The sequence below is a fragment of the Uloborus diversus genome, chromosome 6, assembly GCF_026930045.1.
Source record: "Uloborus diversus isolate 005 chromosome 6, Udiv.v.3.1, whole genome shotgun sequence".
NCBI lineage: Eukaryota > Metazoa > Arthropoda > Arachnida > Araneae > Uloboridae > Uloborus > Uloborus diversus.
The window spans coordinates 33,981,065-34,008,940 of NC_072736.1; the positions used below are offsets into that span (position 1 = coordinate 33,981,065).

At 34.1% G+C, this 27,876-nt stretch overlaps 1 protein-coding gene across 1 annotated transcript in view; it reads left to right on the forward strand.

The window, feature by feature from the left end:
- LOC129224536 (twitchin-like) overlaps positions 1 to 27,876 on the forward strand; it is a 380,173-nt gene that overhangs the window by 85,922 nt on the left and 266,375 nt on the right. Inside the window, 1 exon segment of the mRNA XM_054859008.1 lies at positions 26,587 to 26,749. Within this exon segment, the coding sequence (XP_054714983.1) occupies positions 26,587 to 26,749 (163 nt within the window).

The following is a 27,876-nucleotide window of genomic DNA, read 5'->3' on the forward strand; positions in this document are numbered from 1 at the left end:
AAACATATACATAAAATATGCTGAGTACATAAATATTTTAATATGGGGTGACATAAATAAAAACTCGAAAAATATAAGTCATAAAATATTTTTAATCTATAAATCTTTGTTTTCTATGTATGTCTCTAAGCAATTCATTTGATTTTCCCATTGAGTTTATTTTCTACTATTGGTTATAATAGTCTAATCATGCCCAATAGCTTATTCACATTGCTAAATTTTATTACTTTTAAGTAAATTATGATCTAAAATTAGCTGCATCAATGTGTAATAAAAATTTTTTTTAGATTTGAGTCATTCCATGTCAAGTGACCTAGGGGTCCCCACTCGACCATCTCCGATCTGGATTAAATTTTATTGAGGCGTAGAGATGCCTTTGAAACTATACTATGCAAATTTTCAACTTCCTAGATCCGAAAAATCCTGAGGATCTAGGGTCTCCCAAAAAAGTGATCCAAAATAATGGATCAACTTTTTGTGACAAATTGCCATTTTTACACTAAGTTTGCAGAAAATTTTAACACACTAGAACCCTGAAATTTTAGGAGCTTGAAGTACAACAGGCTGTTAATACTTTCAATATTTGTTGGGAATTTGAGCGCATTAGATTTTTTAAAGCATGCATGTAAACTCGTGAAAAACCGCGGCGGGGAAATTTTTTCCTGGATTTTAGTTTGTTATAAAATCTGAACAAAATTAATTCAAAGGCTCATACTTCGTGATTATATTGTAAAAATACTTGTTTTTGATGGGTTAGATCTTCAGAACTTAAATATCTGTTTTCTAAAAGATAATGTCATCCAAAGTGGCTATCAAAACCGTTCAAGTGAAAAATAGCCTATTTTCAAAGCGCTGTAGCTCAAGTTTATCACCTTGCATCTTCTTTTTGTTAATACCATCAGAAAGAACACATTTTTTCCTTTCGAAACAAGTTTTTTCTTCGATGGTGTTCTTTCGAATAAGGATAAAAAAATGAGCTTGAAATTCTGTCTGTTGTAACGAATTGCAATGTTTAAACTCACATTACGAGAAATGTTATCACACTGGAAGCCTGAAATTTAAGGATTTGAAAGTACTTTTGATTGTTAATACGTTCTAGTATTTTTATGAATTTGAGCTCATTAGCTTTTGTGTAACACGCATGCAAAGTCACAAGAAAAACACAGTGGAGAAACTTTTTCCTGGATTTTAGAATGTCATATATTCTGAACGAAAATAATTTAAAAGCTCATACTTATCAATTCTATTTTCAATATACAAGTTTTTAATGGGTTATAGTCATTGAACGTAAATATTGATTTTCTAAAAGATATTGGCATCCAAAGTGGATGTCAAAATCGATCATATGAAAAATAACCTATTTTTAATGCGCTGTAGCTAAAGTTAGTCTTTTCGTTGATACAATTAGAAAGAACATATTTTTTCCTAAAAAAATGGTTTCTCTTTCCGATGTTGTTCTTTCAGATAAGCGTAAAAAATTAGCTTGAGGTACTATTTGTCGTTAGCGAGAAAATCGCGTTCTACAAAAAATAAAGAATGGTGGGAAACCGACTAATACGGATTTTACAACTGTTATTAGTTAGAAATAGTTTTTTAATTATCTTTTAAGAAGGTTTCTTGCAAATGAAATACGATAGAAAATGAAAATTATCTTGTTTTGTCTGATGTATCAGTCTGATTCCAGAACAGGGTATTTTTGTTTTTGTAATATTTAATTGGCAAATGACTTCTTAAAAGAGAATTAAAAAATATTTTTGTCTAAAATCAGTTGCAAAATCCCTATTAGTCGGTTTCCTCGGCATTGACCATTCTTTTATTTATTGTAGAACGAGATTTTCTCGCTAGTGACAATTGGTATTTCAAGCTCATTTCTTACGCTTATCTGAAAGCACACCATTGAAAAGAAAAACTATTTTTATAAGAAAAAATATGTTCTCTATAATGGTACCAACGAAAAGGAGATGCAAGGCGACAAACCTTAGCTACAGCGCATTTTTCATGTAATCGATTTTGACAGCTACTTTGAATGCCAATATCTTTTAGAAAACCAATATTTATGCTCTACGACTATAACCCATTAAAAACATGTCTATTGACATTCTCCATTAATTGTTAATTATTTGCATGAAACAAATAATATTTACTTTTTTCGTAATATATGGAAGTTTTTGAGATTCTCCTTTTTTTCAGATACAAGATTTAGGGAAATCCAATTCTAAGCAATAATGTCTCAAAAAAATGAGAACATACGAATGCTCATTTTTAAACATATCATTTTTAACAGTGTGACTATCACTACTCCACAGAAGGATTTGGAAAATATCCGAAGTAGCAGTTATAGTAACGTTTCAATTTTCAATGATCAAAAACACCCAGAAGGTAATTTCTGGTTGCACTACCTCTAATTCATGCGCACAAAAAATTATAAGTTGCATATTGTTGGAAAGTGGATGTATACAAAATCTAAAGGGTAAAAATGTGCACTTGTTTACGGGATTAGTGAGAAAAGGGTATAGAGTAAAAAAGGGGCGCAGTACTGTTTTAGAGGCAATAAAATATATTGTGCCGACAGGCGAAACCAAAATTTTCTTTTTGGTTGAAAGGGATAGCACGGGATCATTACAGAACATACAGGGAGTTGATCACGTCTTGTGCTGATAAAGAATATTCATTTAAAAAGAAGCTGCAGATTTAAACAAAACTCTAATTTTGATCTTTTTAAAAGGTTTGTTTTTTTCAACTACAACAATCTTCTACGTGCGCTCTTTTCGTATTTCTGAGAAAATTCACGTGACATGCAACTTCGCTAGAGGCGCTAGAGCAGCCAGATTTTACTCTCTAGGGTTAGCGTTTGCTCATAAGAGAACTTTCATGGATGTAAACTGTCATATCAAGTTTGGCAGGTTGTGTAAAATCAAAAAAGTCCACGTTTGATGAGATCTACACTCCCTCTCCCCCCCTTGGGGCGTTCTTGGGAGTTTTTTTTTTATTTTTTTTATTTTTATAGACGCACTGTTAAAAATTCAGAAACATTTTCAGGTAACTATTACGGTAAAACGGAATGTTTGCAACGCAGAAAATGTTACCGTAAAATGTGCGAGAAAAAGTAAGCGATATCAGTGTCGATTCTTACACCACATCACTTATAGTGCGAGGCATATATTCCCTTTATATCTGTTTACCTTTCGCGTTCCACTTGTACAGTGGATAGCGAAGCGCTCTCGAATGACGTCGGCGCGGCGCAGGTTCGGACCCGGGTTCGGACTGCCTGCGTCTCGTTCATTTTACTCAGTGCAACTAGCCACAGCGTTCTGGTTTTTCTACCGTAAAGTTTTATGTGATAATAAGATTACGGTATAAAGTACTGTACTTCATGGATGCCAGTAACTTTTACCGTAAAATTTCAGGAAACTTTTTAACAGTGCGCCATTTCCAGTTATCGATGTTAGCGCCACCTGCATGCCTACGTTTTTAGCTAACATTGACTAATGAGAAAAAAATATTGATGAGATAAGAGTTAAAATAAAAAAAAAGAAGATTATGTATCAATTATTAATAAAATGAACTTTCTTTACCAGTGACAGATTCAATAAAACCCCTGTGTATGTTTACATTACCATTCTAGAATTGGTAGTATATCTTAAAAAACTAAGCGTAGTGAGAGTACATAGCATTTAGAAGCTTAAAAGGGTGGAGGGGGACTTATATTGGGTGGAACAAATATTGGAACTCGCTTAAATACCTATGCTGTGTAGAACCGTATTTAAAGGGTGAGAATTTCGGGGTTCAAACTCCCTCCAAAATTCTTCAAAACTGTTCCAAAAAATGCTCTTTATTATACATATTTTTTTAAAAATGTCATTACTATTTTATTCATTCATTTTTTCCCATTTCACTTGAAAATTGTAATTTTTAGAATTAAAAATTCGTGCCAAAACTCACTGCTTTATCTGCAGTATTTATTATTTTTATTTTAATGTTTGTGAATATCTCTTTTTATAGAACGATACAGTGCTTTCCTTAAAATTTTGAATACGCGACAAAAACATCAAACTTTTTCCAATTCGGAAGTGCAAAAAATGTATATTTAACATATGTTATGCTCAAAAATTATTTATTTAAGAAGTATAACTTCGAATGCACATATACGAGTACGCGTTCTTTTGAATTGTTTAAAAGGCATCAAACAAGGGGTGAATTGTGTACTGTACACATTACATTTCTTTCCTTCATTCAAAGCATATGTCTTTTCTCACATTTGCTAGTGTTAATAAACTTAAAGCAGCACTATTAACTTAAATATCCTATTGTAGCAAAAATCAATAGAATATTCGAATGAAAATTTTTTTTATTTGATTATAGAAATTTCACAAGAAATATGTGTTAAAACCCTCCCCGAAACAAAAGTCTGCTTAAACGTCCTGATGCTGTCACGCTACATAATCAAACGAACAATTAACACTGAGCTATGATTGGGTAACAGGGAAAAAAATGCATTTGTGATGTAATTTAAAAAATAATTAAAAAAGGTATAAAATGTTAATTTTCGAAAAAAATAAGGATGAAGAAAGAAATGTAGACATGTTTTTCGAGATAACAAGGAACCACTTTCCACATTTTATTGCAAATTCGTACATTTCATAGGCAGTTTAATTATCTTTTTAATTAATGAGTAATTTTATTGGGGCAAAGTTTTAACTACGAGAAAACTGTCCGTTTAATATTCAATAAAATAACCTATACAAAATTGATTTTACAGCAATCGGTTCAAAACAATATTGTAAATAAAGAACCATTTTCATAGACCTAGCTCTGGCGATAAATTTGAAGAGAATGAATCATTAGAAGATTGTCTTTCTTTGATTCACAGAATGCACTTTGACATATTTTCTTCTTCCTTAAGAACTTCTGACTCAATCAGACTCGTTGCCAAGTTTCAAATTTTACTATTTGTTATTTTTGGCGACTTCACATTAGGAGTCATTTAAATACATTTGATAGGTAAAAGAACTATGAAGCAGCGTTTTGTATTTCTGTGAATGCGTGTCACTGGTATTGATTTTATGATTATTGCTAGAATAAGAACTCGCACTTGATCTGAACAATTAATTTTGGAAAGATTGGTTTAAATGGGTTTTATAGGGCTATACCGCGTGAAAAATCGAAACGAATTAGCTTCGAAAAATGAAATTGATTTTGTCTGTGGTTTCAATTAAATGTTAATTACCTCCCTTTGTACAGATCGAACTTAATAAGTGTCCTCTAAGAACGATAAATTTAGTTAATATTATAAACGTAGAAAAAAGAACCTACAAAATATAATCATACATACCGTTTCGGATCAATAACGGGATGACGGTTACCAGGAACCAGGGGCGAACAGGCCCGGTCCTTCCGCCTATGCACCCCCCCCCCCGAACAAGGGTGAACGCCTTTCTTTTTAATTTTTAAATTTTATTTTTTTGTGCAACTTTCTTTTTTTTTTCCTTTGAGCTCACAAACCTGTTCGACTTCATTTCGCTTTTTTTTTCTATTTCTTAAACTCGTAAACTTGTGTACCATCGTTTTTTCTTTCTTTCTTTTTTTTTTTCATTTTTTTTCTTTTTTTTTTTCCCTCTTTTTCCGCACCTTTACTTTGCACTTTTTAAAGACCTAGGTTAGAGCCCTCTTTCGGGACCCAGTCCGTATTTCTCCTGTTTAGAATTTTTGAGCTGCGTGACGCAGCTCAAAAATTCTAAACTACGAGCAATTTATGAATTGAAAATATATAAACTTAATATTCATTTTTGCTGCAAAGCTAGCACGGAGCTACAGTTTGCATTACTAGTGCGTGTTAGTGTACACACGATGCAATAACTAGTGACACATCATTAACATTAAATCATTTGAAATAAAAAGTTTCGAACTTTTAACTTTTTTTAAGTATTAAACTGTTAATTAAAACTTCAAAAACCAACCAGTAGAGAAAACATAAAAAGTATTTTTTACGTGTTGCAGTATTTAGGAATAACTTGGTTTTCTTCTCTATTCGATTATATCTTAATAAATGTTCATAAAGCAAAGACTTTTTTTTACTGTAAAACATCGACGTTATTAGTGCCAGACCAAGCTTTTAAGCTTTGTAAGCAGAAAACGTGCACCAGCTCAAAAGTTAGGAGAGTTACAAAATGTTTTATTTATTTATATAAAAGAGGACGTTGTAAAAAGAAACAGTAAAAATCATAATCCATGATTTGTAAATGTTCCTAGTAAAGCCCATGTACATTAGCAAGGCCAAGCGTGAAATTTTTGAATGGCCTTACAAGGAACCACCGGGTTTCAAAGGAACAGTTTATTTTAACTAAAATCGAAACAAAATTAATATTTTTTTCTTTGGTACGATAGCAAATCCTTATATGACAATTTACAGTTAAAAAAATAAGATATTAATAGGTTATTTATATTTAAAAAATCCTTTTTGCTGTTTCTGCGAATTAATTTTGATGTCGACGATCGGAAGTCAACGAAGCGAGGGCCGCATTAAAAAAATAGTGACGCGAGCATCTCGCCGCGTGTGTCATTGAGTTTAATGGAGCTAAGTGTGAGTTGAAGGAATTTGTCATTATATGACAATAATTAAGACTTTTTTTTATGGTTGGCCTTCAAAGGAGTATGACCTTCCATGGTCCGCCCACCTTAGGTCTATATAGTTACCTTGTATTTCAATAATGGAAAATTTAAACCAGAGTTGCTTTCGATTTAAAAAATTTCAGCATTAGGGGAAGACCCACTTACCCCATAATGAGGGGACCCACTTACCCCTACAGGAAAAATGTATGGGGTAAGTGGGACTAGTCTTCTTAAAAACTTATCTATAATATTTTCTGCAACAATTGCTATAGCGGTATGCACTTCAGGTTAAACTGCACACGACAATTTAATCAGCGTAAAAGATCAATAAAAATTATCGTTGAAACACTTCTTTAAAAAATGTTGCTTATTAAATTCCATAAAAAAATGTAGGCATTTTTTTCAGATAAATTTTATGAACTATCAAAAAGTTCCACGAAGCCCAAATGTTTGCGAAACCAATCACGGTGAAGAAATATGGCATTATCACAGTAAAAAATTGTAAAAATCGTACGCATTTTTCAGTTTTAGGTGGTTGACCTACTTTCCCCAGTGACCCACTTCCCCCAAATAACCCTATTTATTATAAATTTCCATTTAATTATTCGTTTGAGAAAAGTTACGCCTTTAAGAAGCGAAAAATTCTTTGTAAAAAAAGATAATATTTCTTTAATTTTAAATAATCATTAGCAAGTTACTGGTCCTTGAATTTATTCGCACTTAGTGCATTTTTTTAAGTATATCAAATTCAAAACATGTTCTACTGAACTTCTTAGAAAAAGTGAGCACATAATATATGAACGAGTTTCCAGTTACATTTTTTGTGCCAAAGAACAAACGCTGACATAGTTTTACGAGTAATTTGCTGCATCAGCTGTTAAGCTAAATAAAAAAACAAAAGTATTTTTTTTTTCTTTCCTTATTGTCTCTTAGCTCAAAACAAATGTTCCTAATTCATATCTTTCATCACCAGGAGCGCTATTTATAAATCTATAAAAAGGAAGCTGTTAGCTTTTCTAGTATCTCAGAATATTTCAGTATTGCAAACATAAGCTTTTTTGTTTTTTGCTGAAGACATTTTTCTGTTTAGTTTTATGACTAGTTTGAAAAAATAATGCAGTTAAAAATTGTAATATTTGGCACTGATTTTAATAGCAAGTAGATTAAAATAAAGTACTTCTGTTCATTATTACTTCGAAGAGAGTCGAGGGGAATGGAGCAGCTGCATTTATGCCGAAATAAAGCGTGAAAATTAGTTCTGGATTGTGCAGTTGATATAACATATTACCATCGAACAGGAGTCTAAATCTGCTCCATTTACAGAAAAGTTATAAAAAATCTATTCATTATTTTGGCATAAATGCAGCTGTTCCACATCAACTGCCGTTCCGTTTCTCCCAAGTGTTCCCAAACATAAATGAAGCAAAAATACGTTTTTTGACAGTTTAGCTTTCAAATACTTAGCAAAAAGTATCGTTGAGAAAAAGACTTGCTTGAGTGTGTATTGGGAGAGAATACTAAAAAATAAAGAAGACAAGCTGGAACTACAGTAGGGTCTCGATAATCCCAGTGAATCAGGATCGACACCAACTCGGAATGCTGAAAACTCGGACTATGCGGACTACGTAATGAAATCGAAGAAATGAAATTCATCTGTATGAACAACAAAACAACTGGACATTTTTAGGTAGAATTTCTCTTTCTTGATGCGTTGTCTCACAAATAATCCCCCTCTTTCTTCCCCCAGAAAAAAAGAAAACTTTGCATATGATGGTAAAATATCTGGTTGGTGCTCTATATAGTAACGAGCAATATCTCGCGCTGTCATGCTTTTTGCATGTGAACTGATCTTTCGTTCAGTCTTCGGTTTCGTCATCAGTTTCGTCAATTTTCCAGGCCGGTGACAAATTTCAAGCTCTAGTGAGAGGCAGCATCATGTAAACTACGTCGTATTAAACGGAACTCTGATAAGCGGAAACTACTATGTAACTTTATTTTCCAGTTAAAATTTAAGTACATAACTGGTGTTCTCAAATGCACTGGTATTTTAAACTAGAAAACCGTCAAGGTTTGACGGTTAAAAATTTCTTCTACATTTGAACGAAGCCATTGCCTGTTTGGTGATATTTTGATAGTTGAAATTGTAACCCTAGCTTCAGTGGGTTAACCCTAAACTCCTGTAGGTATCGTTCATTGTTGACCATTTTTTCGTTTCTTCGTTCCCCTGAAATGATACAATCTTACCAGTGAAACATTTAAGTTACCGGATCGAGTTCATCCTTGTCACAATAAAACCTTTCCCTGCATGTTAAACAGTACCATACATATTATTAAATTATCATGCCGTGGCGCAAGTTTCATTGCTGAAATACGCGGGTTACTCTATCATTGGCTATTATATATTTGAGGATTTGCACAGTATTTTTTCCTTTGTACAGTAGAGGTAAATATTTTCCTACGCTCTCATTAGCAGCCACCGAGAATGAATTATGCGGTACTACTCATCTGAGATATGAAGGACACTTCTGTAAATGCCTAACAGCCATATTCATTTACAGATTAGAACCTCCGTCAGATACCCGAACCACTTTGTGTTACGTCTTCTTCAAGGAATCGCAGCGTATCAATTGGCGGCTCACGTATCGGATGGAAGATTGAATAGACTGGTGAATTTTGTACTCATAAAACACTGACGTATCGCAAAAACAGAAAAAGAAATAAAACAAGGATTCAAACAAAAGTTGGTCCATTGGTTCACCCCATAGAGTACAAGAGCTGACTAGTTTTTGGCACCAATATCTCTAACAAGATGGTGCAATCGAACGTTCTTTTCCGTTATATTTCAGTGAGTAATGCTACGATTTAGATGAAATCCTTAATAATAAAGTATTATAAATACGAAAGTAACTTCGTTTGTTTGTAATTATTTCACGTCTTAACTACTCATCCGATCATCTTGAACTTTTGTATACATGTTTTCAGCGGTGCCAGGGTAAGCATAAAGTACCTTTTTTTTAGAAAAATAAAAAGTACTCCATGATATTTATCCCAATTTTAAGGAAAATCATAAATTTGAGAATATCTCATCGAAAAACAGGACATATTTGTTTGGTTTTTGCAGCATGTTAAAGTTCTTAAAATTCTGCACAATGTGAACTTTACACAAAGTTCGAGAGATAATTGGAAAACTCCTTATTTCTTCACTTTTAGTTGATTTCATATTCTGAAGCGAGGTCAATCTTCATTTTTAAAGTATCGTCTGCGGTTATTATTTGCGGAATTGCTGCAAATTCAGTTTTAATTAGCGTGAATAAAATCATAGAGCATAAAAATATGCTGCCATTTTTTTCTCTAGCGTGAACAAATAAAATTTTTGCTTTTGATTTGAATCTTTTCCTGTGATCGGAAGAATTAAAAATTTGTCCCTTTTTGGTTATTTTTCCGCGATTTGATAATAGTTTTGTGCTGCCGGCACAAGATAATCAAAGATTTCAGTTGCATTAAAAATGAAAACTTTTACTTTTTACTTTGTTTTAATCAGTACCTATAGATTTACCGTTAACATTGTTTTAGAATTATTGATGCTGAAATGGATTTTGAGGAACTAATGTCGTTATTCTAATGGAGACTTTTAGAGAACTTATTGAAAGGGGAAATTTTCTGAAACATTTTCCCCCATTTCTGATGGTGATTAAAAGAAAGAATGTTGATGTTATTTCGAATTTTTTTTCTCATTCTGAAAGGGGTTTTCCAAACTATTCTCCTTATCAAATATTTTTGATGTTACTGTTGACGTTATTTGAAAATTTACCCTTATTATAATTTCGAAATTTTAAAAGCTGATGCACTTACCATAGTAGGAAATTTTAAGGAATGTTTTTCTTTTTCTAATGGAGAGTTTAGCTGGAACTGATGGAGATGTTTAGGGAATATTGTCCTTACTCTGATAGAGATCTTTAAGGACTATTGTCCCCAGTCAATAAAGGATTTTTAGGAGCTCGTGTTGAAATTGTACTGGGGATTTAGGGGACTATTGTCCTAATTATAATGATGATTCAAAGGGTCCGTTGACGCTATTATGGTACTGTTACCTTTATTCGAATGATTTTTTTATCTGTATTTCTCCTTATTCATTCGGGTATTTTGATTTTTAGAGGAGTGTAAATTTTATTAACGAAGCTTCATCATTGAAATGGGAATTTTTAGCGACTGCGGTTCAAACTGTAACGGGGATTTTTAGGACCTGTCGCCATCATTCCGACATATGGTAACATTCCATTATTTATTTACGCTCCAAGTGGGGCACATTTTTATAATCGTTTGAGCGAGTAAAAGTAGCTTACTTAATACAATATGAAAGATAAATTGCTTAAAATGTTTTAAAATACGGTTCCTTTAAGAATGGTTACGATTTGGGGATTTAACAAGATGTCAAAACATTTGAAATTTTCCTAGAATTCCATTAAACCCGGTTTCGACTTCGTAGATCTTTGTTTATTGGATATATTAATTTAAACCGAATTGGCATTCTATTGGGATTTTAGTGGTTACAACGTACTCGCACATTAAAAATAAAGGTGTCAATCGAACTTTTTTTTTTGCGTGTGATGTACTCAGTTTGAAACTTCCAAGTTACATTGAACTCAGGGGTTAACCTTTGTTCGCATATTTGAAATAAAATACGAATCCTTCCACCTGATTTAATTATTGTCTACGATAGGAGGAAGATGATCACGAGGATAAAATTCTAGAAGCTCCATTGATTTAAAAGTTTTATCTGCTGCTATTTCCCGTTTGCTAACAAATAAAATACTTGTATACTAAACATAAGCTATTCAATTTTCGCTCTTAACTCAACTCTTGCGAATAGCAAGACTTATAGTTAGCGATTGTACGTAAAAGCCAAGAATTTATTTGAAAGAGAACGAAGAAAGTTTTTCCACAATATACTACAGCTGGAGCATGCCTAACATGCGACAATGATCCGTTTAGCCTTATCAATGCTGCAGGTTATAGGTTTGCTCCAACTACAGTTTATATACTTGCTTATCATTGCGATTGAAAATCTAAATATGGTGCTTTTAATGTACATTGTAGTTGTTCGTTATGATTGAAAGTAAAGCACAAACCGACTTTAAAACTTTTGTTTTATTACTTTATATTTAATTTGGAGTTGAGTACTGGATTATTTTTCTCTTATAAATGTATGTTTCATTTTTTTTTTTTTTTTTTTTTGCTTTTTTTGCAAAAAAACTATTACATAGAATACTATCAGTAAATAATATTTTTTGCTATATATGGATGCGAATTCCTTGCTAATAAAGCCTGATCACGGAGAGATGCGGGAGAACTGGAAGCGAAAACTTGGGATTAAGTTCTGCCGAGGGTACTGAAAGAAAAACGAATACCCAAGAGATCTTTTGCATGCCGCATAATCACACGACATAGCCGCTGACGAGTTGCATCTTGAAAATCCGTCGACTGAACACCGCAGGTCAGAGCCCGTGACTGCAGTGCAGAAAGCCAACGGCTCTCCACTATGCCACCCATGACAAACAAATAGAAAAATATCAGTTAGGTGTTGTGAGAAAGAAAACTAGAGTTGCAAAAGTTAACTTTAGACCTATTAAAGTTAACCAAATAAAAACGTATCGTCAACTATCCTCTTTTTCTAAAAGCTTGTGTTCGTCTTCCCGCTTTTACCTCCCCCCTCCATAGAATTGTTGCTCCTCCTTAGCAACTACATTTTCGTTTTTTAAAATGCTGTTTTCATTTTTAGCCGAGACTTGAATTCATTCGTTCTTTGTCACATTTTTCTTTCAGCCAGTTTCACTTTTTTCCAGTTCGCACCTCTATGAAACATTTATTGTATGTTTTCCACCCCCGAGAAGTTCTTTCAGATGTTCTCGACATTACAAAAAAGTTGCACGCATAAAATATTCCGGTAAAAATGTTTTACTTTCTTTAATATCCTCTCCAAATAATCTGAGAACAGCACAAACTGTGTATTAAAGAACAGAAAAAGGAAATCAATAGGTAGCAATCGAAAGCACATAGCACAGACAGGACAAATCTGAAGACAATGCACAGAGTAAAAAAATAAAATTCCAAAAACATATTAACAACTTTTCACATTACATTTTTGAATTACAGGTTGATTCCTTAGAGTAGGATATAAAATGGAGGGAGCAAGTCTAATCAACGGCTTAGCAAAAGCTGACCCAAAGACCCCAAGTCAGGTGATTCAACAACGACGAATATTTGGCACGCTTTGAGTGAAACAAGAGAAAGAGACCTGATTTCTTCCAATGCTTTGCTTTAAAATCTATCACTTGATTAGGGACTCGGTTTCATGAATGGAAGTCTTCACTCCCTCCATTTTATCCCTTCTCAATGGTTGATTCCTGTTGGTTTACCCTGTAATAATTTTATTGTGATGTTTCGCACACTTTTGTTGAACTAAGTGCATGAATATCGGTCTCGACTGAGGTTGTCGCTACAAGATAATGATTTTTCAAATGAAAATCAGTAAGTCGTGTTCTCAGTTGTAATTTGATGCCCTGTGACTAACAAGCCGTTGCTGTTCACAAATGCTTCCAAACAGCGAAGTCATTGACACAGCATGTTTATAAAACTGAGGGAAAAGGCGCAACGAGAAGGATGGAGGACAACCGTTCCAAAGGTTTTGGTTTTAGCACATATTGACAATCTCAATATTGTAGATTGGAGTGTTATTACCTACCCCTCCTCCCTATAAGGTAAAGTCGGGCTGCGTTAGCGACTGAAAGTATTTATTTCCTTACACAATAAAATGTTTTATAGAACTTTTTCAAAGCAACGCAATGAAATTTCTCTTTTAACTGTGCAACGCAGTACAATTTATAATGCTCTAAATGCAACCTTCCTGTCAATAAGTACTCGTTTGCAGTGAATGGTGATCCAAACGCATGGAAAAATACATGATGGTTTCTAAAATCAAGAAAATGCTGTTTAAACTCAACTAGCAATTCAGATACCAAAGAAGCATACTTGGCAACCGTCGCCTAAGTTATGTCTATTTTGCTTTTACTGGGTACGAAAATGAACAAAGTTTTTTCTTCAGATTCTTATTCTTACAAAATGAAGCACTGTTCAGCTGATATCATTGTGGACCCATCGCAATGCATTTTGGGATCCCGTAGAGATGAACAGAACTCCGTAAAAATATTTATCATGTGTCTTTTGGACCTCCCTTCGGGGCTCTTATATCATTATAGCCCTCGTTATTGCGACATTTGTGATATGGTAATTCCGCGCCTGCATATCTTTGGTAATTGTTTAAGGTATAGCTGCTAGATGATTCCGCCAATCCATATCTTGAGTAATTGCTTATCTAAAAGCATACACCTTTTATTTTCCTTTGAAGTGATTGGCGCCAAAAAATTATCGCCTCATTTCTGTACTAAGTTTAATGCAATTCAATGTTTGCATTGCTTTTTTGAGGTAGAGTGTCCATAAGAGAATTCTCCGCAATCAGACGTTTTCTCTCTTTGTTTATCTCACTCACACATAAAGATAAACAAACTGAAAATTTCCAAAAATGGTCCTAATTTAAAAAATGAAAATGTTTCGCCAAGATAATACTTTTTCTTATATTTATATGGGTTAATAAAAAAGAAATTAAAATAAAGGATGAAGTGAGGAAGTAGTAAAGTTTAAGTAAATGTAAAGAAATTCTTATTAGACCAAATGATTTTCAAAATTATAAAAAAAATCCCTTAATCATCAAATCCCCCCCCCCCCCATCATTTGATGTGTAAAATGGTTTTAGTTTGCTACGTTAATCTGCCAAAGCGAAAAAAAAATAAATAAAATAAAAATAAACGACGAATGAGTAAAAAATTGTCAACCGGAAATAATAGCACGTTTAATTTGTTTTTAACTGTTTATTCAAGTTGGGAACACTGCCATGGCATACTTGGCTATTGCTTGCTTAAGATATTAACCCTGATGGATGAGACATTATAATAGCGCGGATGTCCTTGTTCTTCGAAAGCATCCGACCTACCTGGATAGAATTGAAGGTATATTTAGTTTTTGAGGTCATATGCCTTTCAAAATCATATTGACAGCCATTTCATTGAGATAAATATTTACTTGAGTGTTCATTTTACTTGTTTCATATAAAACATAAGATTTAACGTAAGCGTCCAGGTTTTTGAAAAAGGTTTAAGTAATACAATTTTGATATTGGATTTTGACTGATATAGGGGTGGGTGTCCCAAAGCGGGTTGGTTTTCGAAGAACGCTCGAAAATTGTAGTTTTTGGATTTTAATCGCAACAACTTCGGTTATATTTCCTAGCAGGATTCTTGAACTTCAAAATTAAAAGGGATTTTTGTATTATTTTAAAAACCCAATATTTATTTATTATCATACTTAACAAAAATGTGAAAAAACCGCTTTGTCCTACCATTGAGCCCAAAGCTGGTAAGCTTAACTAATTTTAGTTTGGTACATTTTCCAATCAAATATGAAGTTATAAATGATTAAAACAGTTGACTAGCTACCTGCCATTATATAAAAGAATATAAAACATTTGTACTTATCCAATTTAAAGTCAGTACATTTGCTTATAAAGCATAAAGAAATAACTGAGTTAACTAATAGACTAATTAATAGCCTAATTAAAGTTATACGTATCCTTTTGAAAGAGAAACTCTAAGTCAGCACACGAGTCAAGAAATTTTAAATAAATAATGATTAAATCCTATACCAGCTTTGCCCGACCCGCTTTGCCCAAAGGCACGTTTATTATTTCAATAATTATGACCTTAAGTTAATAATTTAAAAAAAACGGAATGACCATCGTAGTTTATCGGTGGAAAGTGTTAGAATAAGTAAAAATTATTGACAATAAAAAAATAAGCTGGTCTTCGACTAATCACACAAGTTACAAAACTTCATTTAAAAAAAATATATCATTTTTTTTAATTTTAAGCCTGGTTGCGCCATGCCGCTTCACTGCTACTTCGCTGGGACTGATAATAACTCGGGGGTGCTCCGGTAAACACGACATACGTATTCATCGCCGCTAACACACCATAGGGGGCATACGAAGGCCTACTCGCTTTGAGCCACCCTCCCCTATAGCACGGGCAGTAAGTCTTCATATTTTAACAAATCCTATGAGGCTACATTTTGATCAACGAGCAGAAAAAATTGTGTATCACAGCTTTATCATACTTCGATTTTGAAAATTATTCGCCAGTCAAGGTATGACGAGTGACAATTGCTTCTACATTTGAACGAAGCCATTGCCTGTTTGGTGATATTTTGATAGTTGTAATAGTAACCCTAACTTCGGTGAATTAACCCTAAACTATAGTAGGTAACGTTCATTGATGACCATTTTTTCGTTTCTTCAATCGCCTGAAATGACACAGTCTTACCAGTAAAACAGTTCAGTTACCAGATCGAGTTAAGCCTTGTCACAATAAAGTCTTTCCTTGCATAAACCAAAACATACTACCGAATTATCATGCCGAGGCGCGAGTTTCAACATTGAAACACGCGGGTTACTCGATCATCGGCTATTATTTATATGAGGATAATCACAATATAAACGCCTTAATAACATAATGAGTGGTAAATAGCTAATGGTATTTCGTTGATTTTTAAAAAAATATTCTATCAGTAAAGAAATAAAATATATTTCAAAATTATTTTTTACATTTAAATTGCTGTTTAGTGTTCTATGTCTTATAAAATTTTTCTTTTACTAAAGTTTTTCTACTTTGATTACGCAAATCACTTTCGGAATCATTTGTGATCACATGCGGAACCTCATCAATGTACCGGAGAATTCCAGTACTAAACGGCAGAGTCAGATAAAAATATAATGTATCTGCGCGCATTTTTTAATAAAGATCGATAGAATTTGCGGAATTTTTATTTCGCGGTAAAGTCCGAATCTCTTGCTTTAAGCATCGTTGTTTGGACTAAAATGCTGAAATTTAAGCGAGTTTATCCTGTTATTATTTCAAAGTAAGTTCATAACTTTTTTAAACAACCCTAAAGGCGATCTTTCAAAGTTTTTTTCATGCACAATGTCAACATTTTCGGCAGCGATCCGAAATTCGGCTAAGTCCGTGGGTGTCGGATTTAGGGTAATTAACTATCAGTAAGTTGTTAAGATTTTTTTTTTTTTGAAATATTTAATCTGTTTAAATTGCGTTCCAGATATATTCAAAAACAAAAAAAAAACTAATAGAAACAACTTTTCTTTCACATTGTTTGTTGAACTTAAAGCAGTGGCGTAGCTAGACCCGACTTTCGGGGGGGGGGGGGTTTCTTTTTTATATATATATATATATATATATATATATATATATATATATATATATATATATATATATATATATATATATATATATATATATATGTATAATCGCTTGGAATTTTTTCCTTTTCTTCTTTTTTTTCTTTCTCTTCTCTCTTCTTTTTCTTTTTTTTTTGAGACTAACTTTTCGGGGGGGGGGGGGGTTTGTCCCCAAAACCCCTCCCTTAGCTACGCCCCTGACTTAAAGCGCGGCGCTTACGCCGGGTGCGGTGCAATCTTCCAAAAATACGGCAAGTGCGAACTTGCTGGCTCCATATGATAAGCTTTAAAGCCACAGATGCTTTTGTGATTTGATATGAGCGCAAAGAAAAAGAGAAAAAAAAGAAATACTAAGCCACATGAAAAGAATTTCTCAGTTATCGCCACTTGATGAATAGGGGAACAGAAGAGAGGATTAAAATGTTAGTACTTTTTTAACAGTAGGAAAAAATTACAGGTGGGAAACTAGGACATTACTCGCGATTATGGCGATATGCGCATGTCCGCAATGAATGTATCCGCACAGCACCAAATATTTCTTACAGCAGCGAATGTATCTGAGTCCGTCTATGTTATCTAGCTATGATTATTACGTTTTACATTAGCAATATTAATTTTAAACAAATTAGAAGTGAATAGTAAGAACTTGAACGATTATCGCGACATGCGCGTGCCCGCAGCGAATGTATCCGCAAAGCAGCGAATACATCCACCGAACGCGCGGGCGTCAGTACTATCAAGTAATATTTTATAAGATCTATAAATACGGTAATAAATATGGCATATCAATATCAAATTTAAACGAATTATAAGTAAAGAATATGAACTTTCACGATTATCGGACGACGTGCGGACTGCGGCTATATATCCGCACGTCAGCGGATCTATCTGCGCACAGCGTGCGCGTGTGCGTCTACATTATCTAGCTCTGTTCCACGGAACCAAAGTTGAAGATCTGGGAGCTGATAAACAGCACTATATAAAGTAAAACACCAGTAGTGGCCACTTCAAGGTCTATATTTGAAAAAACAAAAGTAGTATTCCCGGTCTCCCAATGGATTCATAAGTCCATGAAACGTGCAGGATGTATAACCTCCTTCACATTCGAATTCATTGGGAAACCCGGAATCCTATTTTTTTTCAAATATAAACCTTGAAGTGGCCACTACTGAAGCCCTGACCACTGCTCGTGTGTTTACTTTATATAAGCATTTATAGATATCCTTATTATTCGTTGATCAGAAGATTCATTTAAGATATTATGTAAGACACTTTAAAAACATGAGTTACATAATTTTGTTGTTGTTGAATAAGAAACGATTGTATCCTTAATCATTATTTTCACGTTGTTACAGTCAAAGCTTTAATTTTTACAAACGAATTGTAAAGAAATTCGTTTTTTGAAACAAATATATATATATACAGGGTGATTCTGAATTCATCATCAATATTTGGTGGGGAGGTAGGGAATAGGAAAAGAACACTATTTCACATAGGAAAGCATGGGCACAAACGAACGCATGACGGTGTAGAGGGCGGTGTGTGTCCGCATCTCCCATGAACGCGCATAGCTGTCTGCCGTGTGCAGCCAGTCGTCATTCGACAAGGTGACTTCGCAGAAGTAACATGAACCGGTACACGTTTCAAGAACTTGCAGATATGCATCTAACTTACGGTGCCGCAGGAGAAAGCTGTCTTAGAGCTAGGCAAATGTATGCAGAGCGCTACCCCAACCGGCGCGTGCCACAGCATCAAATGTTTTCACGTGTGCATCGACAACTGTGCGAAACTGGATCATTTGCTGGTATTAATGTTGATCGAGGCAGGCGCCGATCAACACGGACAGTTTCAGTCGAGGAAGCTGTCCTACAGTCTATCGAAGAACAGCCAAGTTCAAGCACACGAGGTATTGCTCGCCAGTTTGGAGTTTCACAATCGTCAGTGTGGCGGATACTACACGAGGAACGTTTACATCCTTTTCATTTGCACACAGTGCAGTTACTGGAAGCAGAGGACTATCCCAAGCGTGTTACTTTTTGTCAGTGGTTCATGCAGAGAACAGCCGTTGATCCCAATTTCCCAACGTATGTTCTTTTCACAGATGAAGCGTCCTTCACTCGTGAAGGTGTCTTCAACACACACAATTCGCATGTGTGGGCTAATCAGAATCCACACGGTACGAGAGTTCGAGCTGCGCAACAACGCTTTGCCGTCAATGTGTGGACTGGGATCGTCGGCGACTGTTTGCTGGGACCGTATTTACTACCATCCCATTTAGATTGCGCAAACTACCTCATATTTCTTCAGACTGTGTTACCGGGTCTTATGAACGCGGTTCCTGCTGTTATTCTCCGGCGAATGTGGTTCCAGCATGACGGCGCTCCAGCACATTTCGCAAATGATGTGCGTTGTTACCTGACCAGAAAATTTGGAGCTCAATGGATTGGCCGCGGTGGACCGGTTTGTTGGCCACCACGGTCACCGGATTTATCTCCAATAGACTTCTTTGTATGGGGTGCCATGAAAACCATGGTGCACGAGACCCCTGTTGCCAGTGATATGGACCTTGTAGCACGCATATCGGTTGCCGCCGCAAACATCCGGGAAACGCCAGGCATATTCCAGAAAGTTCGGTTGTCCATGCAACGTCGTTGTGAGGCATGTAATCTAGCAAATGGTCAGAATTTCGAGCACCTCTTGTAAGTCTGTACAAAAGATGCACAAATAAATGTTTTTTCTCTTACCACTTTCTTGTTATGTTTTCTTTCCATCATTTAACCGGATTCATATTGCCCTACTACATGACGTCTGCGCCCATGCTTTCCTATGTGAAATAGTGTTCTTTTCCTATTCCCTACCTCCCCACCAAATATTGATGATGAATTCAGAATCACTCTGTATATATATATATATATATACTCTTTTTTTACACTTGGAATCTTCTCAACAGATAAAAAATTAGCCAAATTCTACCATTATATAAAACATTTCAAACATAAAATATATGTGTGTCTTCAATATAATAATATCATTAGTGCTCAATTTTTTACAAACTAAATACCCCTTTCAGTATGCATTAACTGTGCGTAACCTCAACAAAAAATACTTTTCATATAAAAATGGACTATATTAATTAAAGTTTATTAGTTAAACTGTAACAGTTTAATTGCAAAGAGGTAATTTAAAGTTAAAACAAGACATATTATCTTCATTGATATTATGTAAGAAATTTTCTATTGTATTTAAAAAAGACTCGGTGAACAATTTTAAGAATATTGAGTTGTTTTCTGTTTGCAAAATTCATCAGCGTTTCGTTCACAAAGGTTATCAAAATCAGCTTAGTCAAATATCTAAGTAGCCGTAAATCATCCTCAAATTTAAGCTTGTTTCCATATTAACTCTTCAGGGAAATTAAACTCGAAAATCCTTTTTCGTAAATTGTCAGATCTTTGCGCTCTTTTTCAAGACCAACCTAGAAATTAATTAACAAAGATTGTGTTATTTTTTTATGTAAGATCATACGATATTACTCAAATTTTTTTTGGTTTTGGAGTACCCCTTACATAATTTCGCCTATCTTAAGCGGTATGCGTACCACTGGTTAAGATCCATTGCGTTTTAATACCCTTATATAGTAAAGACATACATTTTAGTACGTATATGCTTGAAGTTCAGAAAGTATTGCTTCGTATTTAAATTGTTTTTTTAGGTGTTGGTAAAAGTAATGGTTTTAGTAGCATGACAAGTTATTATTGATAGAAACGTTGTAAACCAATTAGTTAGTCCCTAAACGTTATAAGTATCCTTATTTTTTACATGTTTTTAAAGAAACGCAAACAATTTTTTGAGGTTCTTTCATCTCATTAAAGTTCATTAATGAGAGGAAAAAGCTGTAATTTATGACATAAATTACGACATTATACATTGACCGACAGATTGTACAATGACACTACAATGACATATTTTGTTTAGTAAAATGTTTATATTTAATAATCTAGTAAAGAGTTAATATTTGTAACAAGTCTTTTACAGTCCCTCACATTTCTTTAATTAAAACAATTCTTTAAATTATTAATTGACTGAATTGGTTGCATTTTCTAATATCTGTACGACAAATCGGTGCTCAGAAAATGCTGAAACCTGGTTGGTTTTATCGCCGTCTGTCGAGCATTCAAACAGCACCTTGCACTGTTTTTCATTTCTCAATTCGCACTGACGAAGGGGGTGAGTGCCCTCGAAACTGGTGTGGCTATTTAAACGCTTTTTTACGCCTATTGTTGTTCAAGTGTTTTCAGCATTAAGTACTTGTTTTTAATTCAACAAAGAGTTATTTTATTTAACAGTGTTTGAGACATTGTAAATTTATTGGAAAAAAATTGTTTTTATAAAAATCTTGATTGAGACGTTTCATTGCAAGATTTTATGTTTTTGATATAAACATTGACTTTCCCATTATTGGACTGTTCATTTAAAAAAAAAACTCCTTATTTGTATTTTTAAATTATTTTTCCATTATTTTAATGGTAAAGAAAAGTATACGCCAAGTTAATAAGATTAACACTTTTGTAAGTAAAACAAAACTGAAGTTATAATGCAAGAGACCAGCTTAAATTGTGTATGAACAAAGTTCATAAATTTCCGTAACTTTCAGTTTGTTAAATTCTTTTTCACTCAGGAGCTTTTCACATTTTGGATGGGATTCAATATTTTTTTTTGTTTAAGGTTTCTTTTTTCTCTTCTGCTATTTGAGCATTTAACACAAAATTAACACGCATTTATCATTCCTATCCTTTTTGAAAAAACATTCTTGGTATATAATCAGAAGATTCAGTAGTTATAGCTACTTGGGGAAAATCCTTTTGAACAAAAAAAAAAGAAGAAGAAGAAAAAAAGAAACTGAATTGATAGAGGATGCAAGTTTTCTTGAGTTTTTTGTTTGAGATTTGTGACCGTTATTTCTGGTTTTACAATTTTATTTTACTTTTTCACTAAATGGTGAAAACGACACAGTTCATTTTTAAGATGATAGTGGCCTTTCGCTTATAACGTTACAGAAAAAAAAACTGAGACTATCAGTTTATCAACAAAAGAGTACAAAATTTAATGTGCATAAAATGATAAACACTATCGAAAATGTATACGTAGTTGTAAGCATTAAGTTTCGGGTTTTTAGACAAAGATTTAATTTTATAAACGTTAAGAAAAATATAAACTGTACTTTCGTGGAAACTAGGTATATGATTGGTGCCAACTGTAAAAGCTCCTAATATATTTCAAATTTCAAACCTATATTTTATTGTGTTAAATGATATAATGTAAGACAAAACAAGCATCACTCACAAAAAAATTTCGGTTTTACAATGATCGAATAAAGTACATACAAGACAACTGAAAAATTCTCAAATCGAATTTGAGTGTAATTATCTCATCTTAAACAAAGTGATGTAGTACCGTACATGAAATACATTTCTTGAGATGAATATTTTTGCGTTTTCTTCATAATTTTAAGAAAATTGGTGAGAGTGAATGATAGTGGAGTAATTTACAGCAGTTAATTTTTAAATATATCTGGAAGAAATTTCCAATGCACCAGATAAGCTACGGTTTAGTAAAATAATGTGCTGAAACATAAATTATAGAGACGCATTTGAAATCTAAGATACTTCCATAAATGAAGCGGACAAAAGACGTTAAATATTGTTTTGTGAAGACACTATTTCGCAATGTGTGCTATATAAAAGAGACAAATCGGTTAAAAAGTTTTGGATTTCTAAGAAGATAAGAAAATTCTTTAAGCCATGCGTCTTTATAACTTGATGCAAATTAAAATTTTGATTTTAATGACCGAAACTTTATTCAAAATGAGCTTTCGAATATTTATATTTTGTACTACAATCTTCATATTGGCATCAACCCCCTCCCAGAGGTAATAATTTATAATGGGGACTCGTGTATATTCGTGACCACCAATCAAATCAAGCGCACGCGCACGCCGATCTTTGACCGGAAATCATTGAACTTGTGACCTTCCAGTTACGTGCCACGACCAGTTTTATCATGCACCAGCCACCATTAGCGTACACGGATAATCTTTGAAAGGAAGAAATTGATTCTTGCCTCTTCAACTAAGAGTTCAATGCCTTACTCCAATCGGTTTTAAGATATAATTTTTACAATTATTGATTTTGATAATGCAAACCAATTTGGAAACTTTGAATTCTGAATTATTAATCGATCATTAAAATAAACAAATTTACAAGCATATACCACAACATGGTTGACCCTCTTTGAGAATGATAACGAACAGTTTATTATCTTAAGCTTTTTCTTTCCTTTAACGAGCAAGCCTCGCTGGCGTACTAAATTACTTTTAGCTACCAGTTTGAAGACAATCTCAGCTTCAATGAGAGAAAACTTACCTAAAGATCGATTACGACTATTTTAGACTAATGAATCGATAGCAAGTACGAAACTGCAATCCCAGGATGTCGTTATTGGGCTGTCGGTACATTCTTGTGTTGTTCCCCACATTCAGGGCGGTAACTTTCAGGTTATCAACGCACTTAGTGATTTTGCTGATACTTTTCAACGCCCCTTTAAAACTAAATGCCTGTTGCATTTGTCTCAAAAAGTAATCCTCCGTTAACTCCCGCGCTGACTTCTGGTACAAATGGCAACGCTTCCTGGCGGCAGTCCGACAAAAGACATGGCTATGGCGATGGATCCAAACATTTCAAATCAAATTGTTAATTGATTAATTTCAAAATTTAAATTTAGAAATTAACCAATTGTTTTCTCCACTACTAATTTCTAATACCTTCGATAGAGGGAAGTAGCAGTTGTATAAAATTTACTTACCCTCGTTCTCTCGATTTGGGATCACTTTTGCTCTATGTTGCTTACGTTGAACGAGCACGACCGGTAGCGAGCGTTTGGTTAATCACGTGACAGCAATGACGTTAGCGATTACTAACCGGTTGTTAACGAACCAATGCTTCATCGAATGCTTCGGTTGATCATCGATTACTTTCGCAGACATGACGTAGACGAATAACACGCAGGTGAAAAATACATATAATTGGTCAAAAATGTCACGTGGTTCCATCAACCAATCAACCAGCTAGAGTTGCGGTTGACCGGTAGATCAACCGATGAGGCTCATAAAACGACATCGGAATCAACCAGGAAACCGGTAGCTCTCACGAACGCTGCGGACAGTATCGGTTACTCACCGGTCAACCGGTGAGGCTCGTCGAACGCAAGCGTTGAAAGCGAAAAAGTGGCAGGTATTTAGTAGTAAGGGTGTGTTGTACACTATTGCCATTTCTTTGGTGACACAATTTGAAAATCTCCTGACCAGGCAACCTCACGATAATGTGAGAAGGGGAAGAAATAGTAGTAATTGAAACAACATTGTAAAAAGATATTTCTGGACGTATTAAATTTTTGCCCTCGTACTTAAAAAACGGGGACCCGTTATCGAAGTATGTGGTCAAAAAGTCTGCCAACATTTTAAGAAAAGTCACCAAATTTAGCTAGTATCAATGAGTAATGGAAGATATCTTTCACACTATTTGTAGATGGATGTTGACTGTGACATGATCAATTCTCGCCAAGTCCTTAAATTTGGAGTTTTTCTTAGAATTTGAGCAGACTTTTAAGTTTTTATATCGCGAAAACGGATGGACGAGGGCAAATGTAATTTTTAAGTAAAAGAATATGCTCTTTTGATTGCTACCTACGTTTTCCAATGTTGAATTATTCACGTGATTAAACGGGGAGTAAATTTTTATGTATTTCAATTTAAAAACAAATTTGAACCAACTATAGTTGGGGCAAACACAACCTGGCAGCGTCGAAATGATGCGATCAGGATCTGCGTACCCTTCCAAATGCTGCCATGTTAGGTTTGCCTCGACTATAGTGACATTGATTATAGTGACTGTGTTTGAGGTTCCCCGTGTATAGCAAAATAAGTTCTACTGACTTATCAGCCGCAGACCACCTGCTATCGAGAGACAAATACTTCAAATTTAGTAATTTATACTGGAAAAAAAAGATAGAAGTGGTTCTTGAGTTTTATCATTCAGATGAATATCAAATTCTCAAGTTATGTGTGCATACCGATAAAAAAAAAAAAAAGCCTCAATGGAAAAAAAAGCGCTTTGAACTAATTTGGCGTAAGTGGTTTTAATGTGTTTTGACTAGATTTTATCTTTTGCTTTCCCAATAATAGCTATTCGCCTCTTCGTTAAAGCGTAGAATCTTTACTAATAATAAAGCTGAAAGTCTCTCTGTCCGGATCTCTGTCTGTCAGGATCTCTGTGACGCGCCTGTGACGCATAGCGCCTAGACCGTTCAGCCGATTTTTGATGAAATTTGGCACAAAGTTAGTTTGTAGCATGAGGGTGTGCACCTCGAAGCGATTTTTCGAAAATTCGGTGTGGTTCTTTTTCTATTCCAATTTTAAGAACAAAATTATCATAAAATGGACGTGCAAATTACGAAATTATCATAACGTGGAACCGTAACATGGGCACATGCCAATTGGCGAGATACGAAATTATCATAACGTGGAACTGTAACATGAGTACAAGCCACTCGGCGAGAAAATCCAACATAAATTATTTGTAAATATTCAGGTGAACCAAATGACCTTTTAATTTTTCTATTACGGGCAAAGCTGCGCAGGTACCACTAGTTAAAAATAAATGACCATGAGAACCGAAAAACGAGGGTAAGTGATTTATGAGTTGAAAACCACGTTAAGTGATTTTCTTTTGAACAAATATCATTTAACTGATTTCTATGCTGACATTACGATGCGTTTTTCTTTTTAGATAGGTATTTTAAAAGAACTTTAAAGAAATGCTAGGTTAAATTTAAGAACAGAAACCATTTCATGAGTTTTGCATTGTTTTGATCATACTTTTTTTTCTCATGCAGTAATTAAAAGTAACTTTGAGCCTGTAATAACCTTTACAGCACCTTATATTTCTTCGTATAGTTGTCTTCAAAAGAAACAGCAGAAGACCATTACTGCTGCACTCCGCTGACACGGTTATAATATCCGTTTTCTACTTTATAAAATAAATTAATAGCATTATGTACTGCTTATTGAATTAGCTAATCATCAAGGTTATCTTGCGTAGTCTTCAAAATTTCTTGTTTTGCATTGCAATATTCTATGCAATATCAAAAAACATAAAATCTTATGACGCTGTGAAATGAAATCGGAAAGTTTTTAACCCTTAAATGCATCGCGTTGTCATTTGGCAATATACCCAATTTAGTTTCATAAAATGTTATAGAATCAAGCTGAAGCTTTGTAGTTGCCAATAACCAAGAAAATACTCACTGAAGATGATATAAAATCAATTTTAAACTTGTTGACGCACCAGTCTGATGAAAAACAAAAATGTATTTCGTTTTTAGGAATTAACGCTATTGATTTAAAAATGTCGTTGTAATAGGGAGGAGCAGCCAAATAGGGGAGTTATAACTGAAAGTTGGCCAGAATTTTTGCAATCATCTCATTGAGTGTATGACTAGTATAACTGACATTGTATCGACATCGTTCTATATGCATTTCTTCATAAATTTATTTTTCGTTGCAGCCAAACCGATGGCATTCCTCCCACATTTTCGAAGAAGCCGTCAATTCGCCAAGAAGATGAAGGCAGGAAACTTCTCTTCGAAAGCCGAATTCTAGCCGACCCTAAACCCCAAGTGTTCTGGTTTCACAATAGTAATCCTGTTGTGGAATCTGCACGCTGTAAGGTAAGCGAGTTTCTAATTTGATTTCCCCCTCCCTCTAATCGAACTTTTCATAAGAAAAAAAAAGGTTTTTAGGTGAAAATAAGTGTTGTATATTCATGTCTGAAAATAACGACTATTTTTTTTCTTTCACCACGCACCATTTTTTTCAAAAATCTATGTGTTTTTTTTTTTTTTTTTTTGACAACTCTAAACAATGACCTCCAAAAAGAGACTTCATTTATGGTACCAAAAGCAGAAACATGTACCACTTGTGAATCCGCAACGGCCCTGTCTTCCACCATTGCCTTTACTGTCATTACTATTATATTTCAAAGAAAAGGGAGAAAAAGAGAAAGCCCGTCGTAGTACCTCGAGTACTCTTGCTACAACCGGTTTGCTCTTTTACATAATATGCCTTTTATTGTAACTCTTTTCGTCACTATTATATTATATTATTCCAGTTTTACATACTTAATTTCCAAAATGAAAGCCAATTTTTAGCCTTTCTTCTCATCCTCTTCTGTAAACATCGGTGGAAGAAACAAATACGCGTATTAGGTTTCACTAAGCCGTTTCTTCCTCTTTTTTGAAAATGTTGTTATTAGGCATGTTTACAGTGGGCCGTTACCATCAGGCATTTCAATTTGGATATATGCAACCTTTTAACCAAGAGTCTTTTTACTATAAGTATTTTTGTATATTTACTTTTCTGTTAATATTTTTATTTTATACGAGGATATATATGTAACAGTATTCTCTCTCATTAATTCCTAGTTACTTGGCCCCAATATAGCACTTTGACCTATTAACTTTTTCAAGCCTTTTCCCCCTTATATATATGTTTTTTTAAATATATATGTGTATATATGTGTATGTATGTGTGTGTATGTGTGTATGTATGTATGTATGTGTGTATGTGTATGTATGTGTGTATATATATATGTATATGTATGTGTGTGTATAGGTATGTGCGTATATGCGATATGTATATGTATTTCAAGTTTTCCCTTCAGTTTCTTTCCCTCCCCCTCAACCACCATGGTACCCTTCATCGGTTAAGCTAGAAATGGCAGGTACGAAGGTATCATTGGTTTAAAATAAAAATAAAATAAAATACTGAGCTTGGCTTGAAGAAAATACGGAGGTCT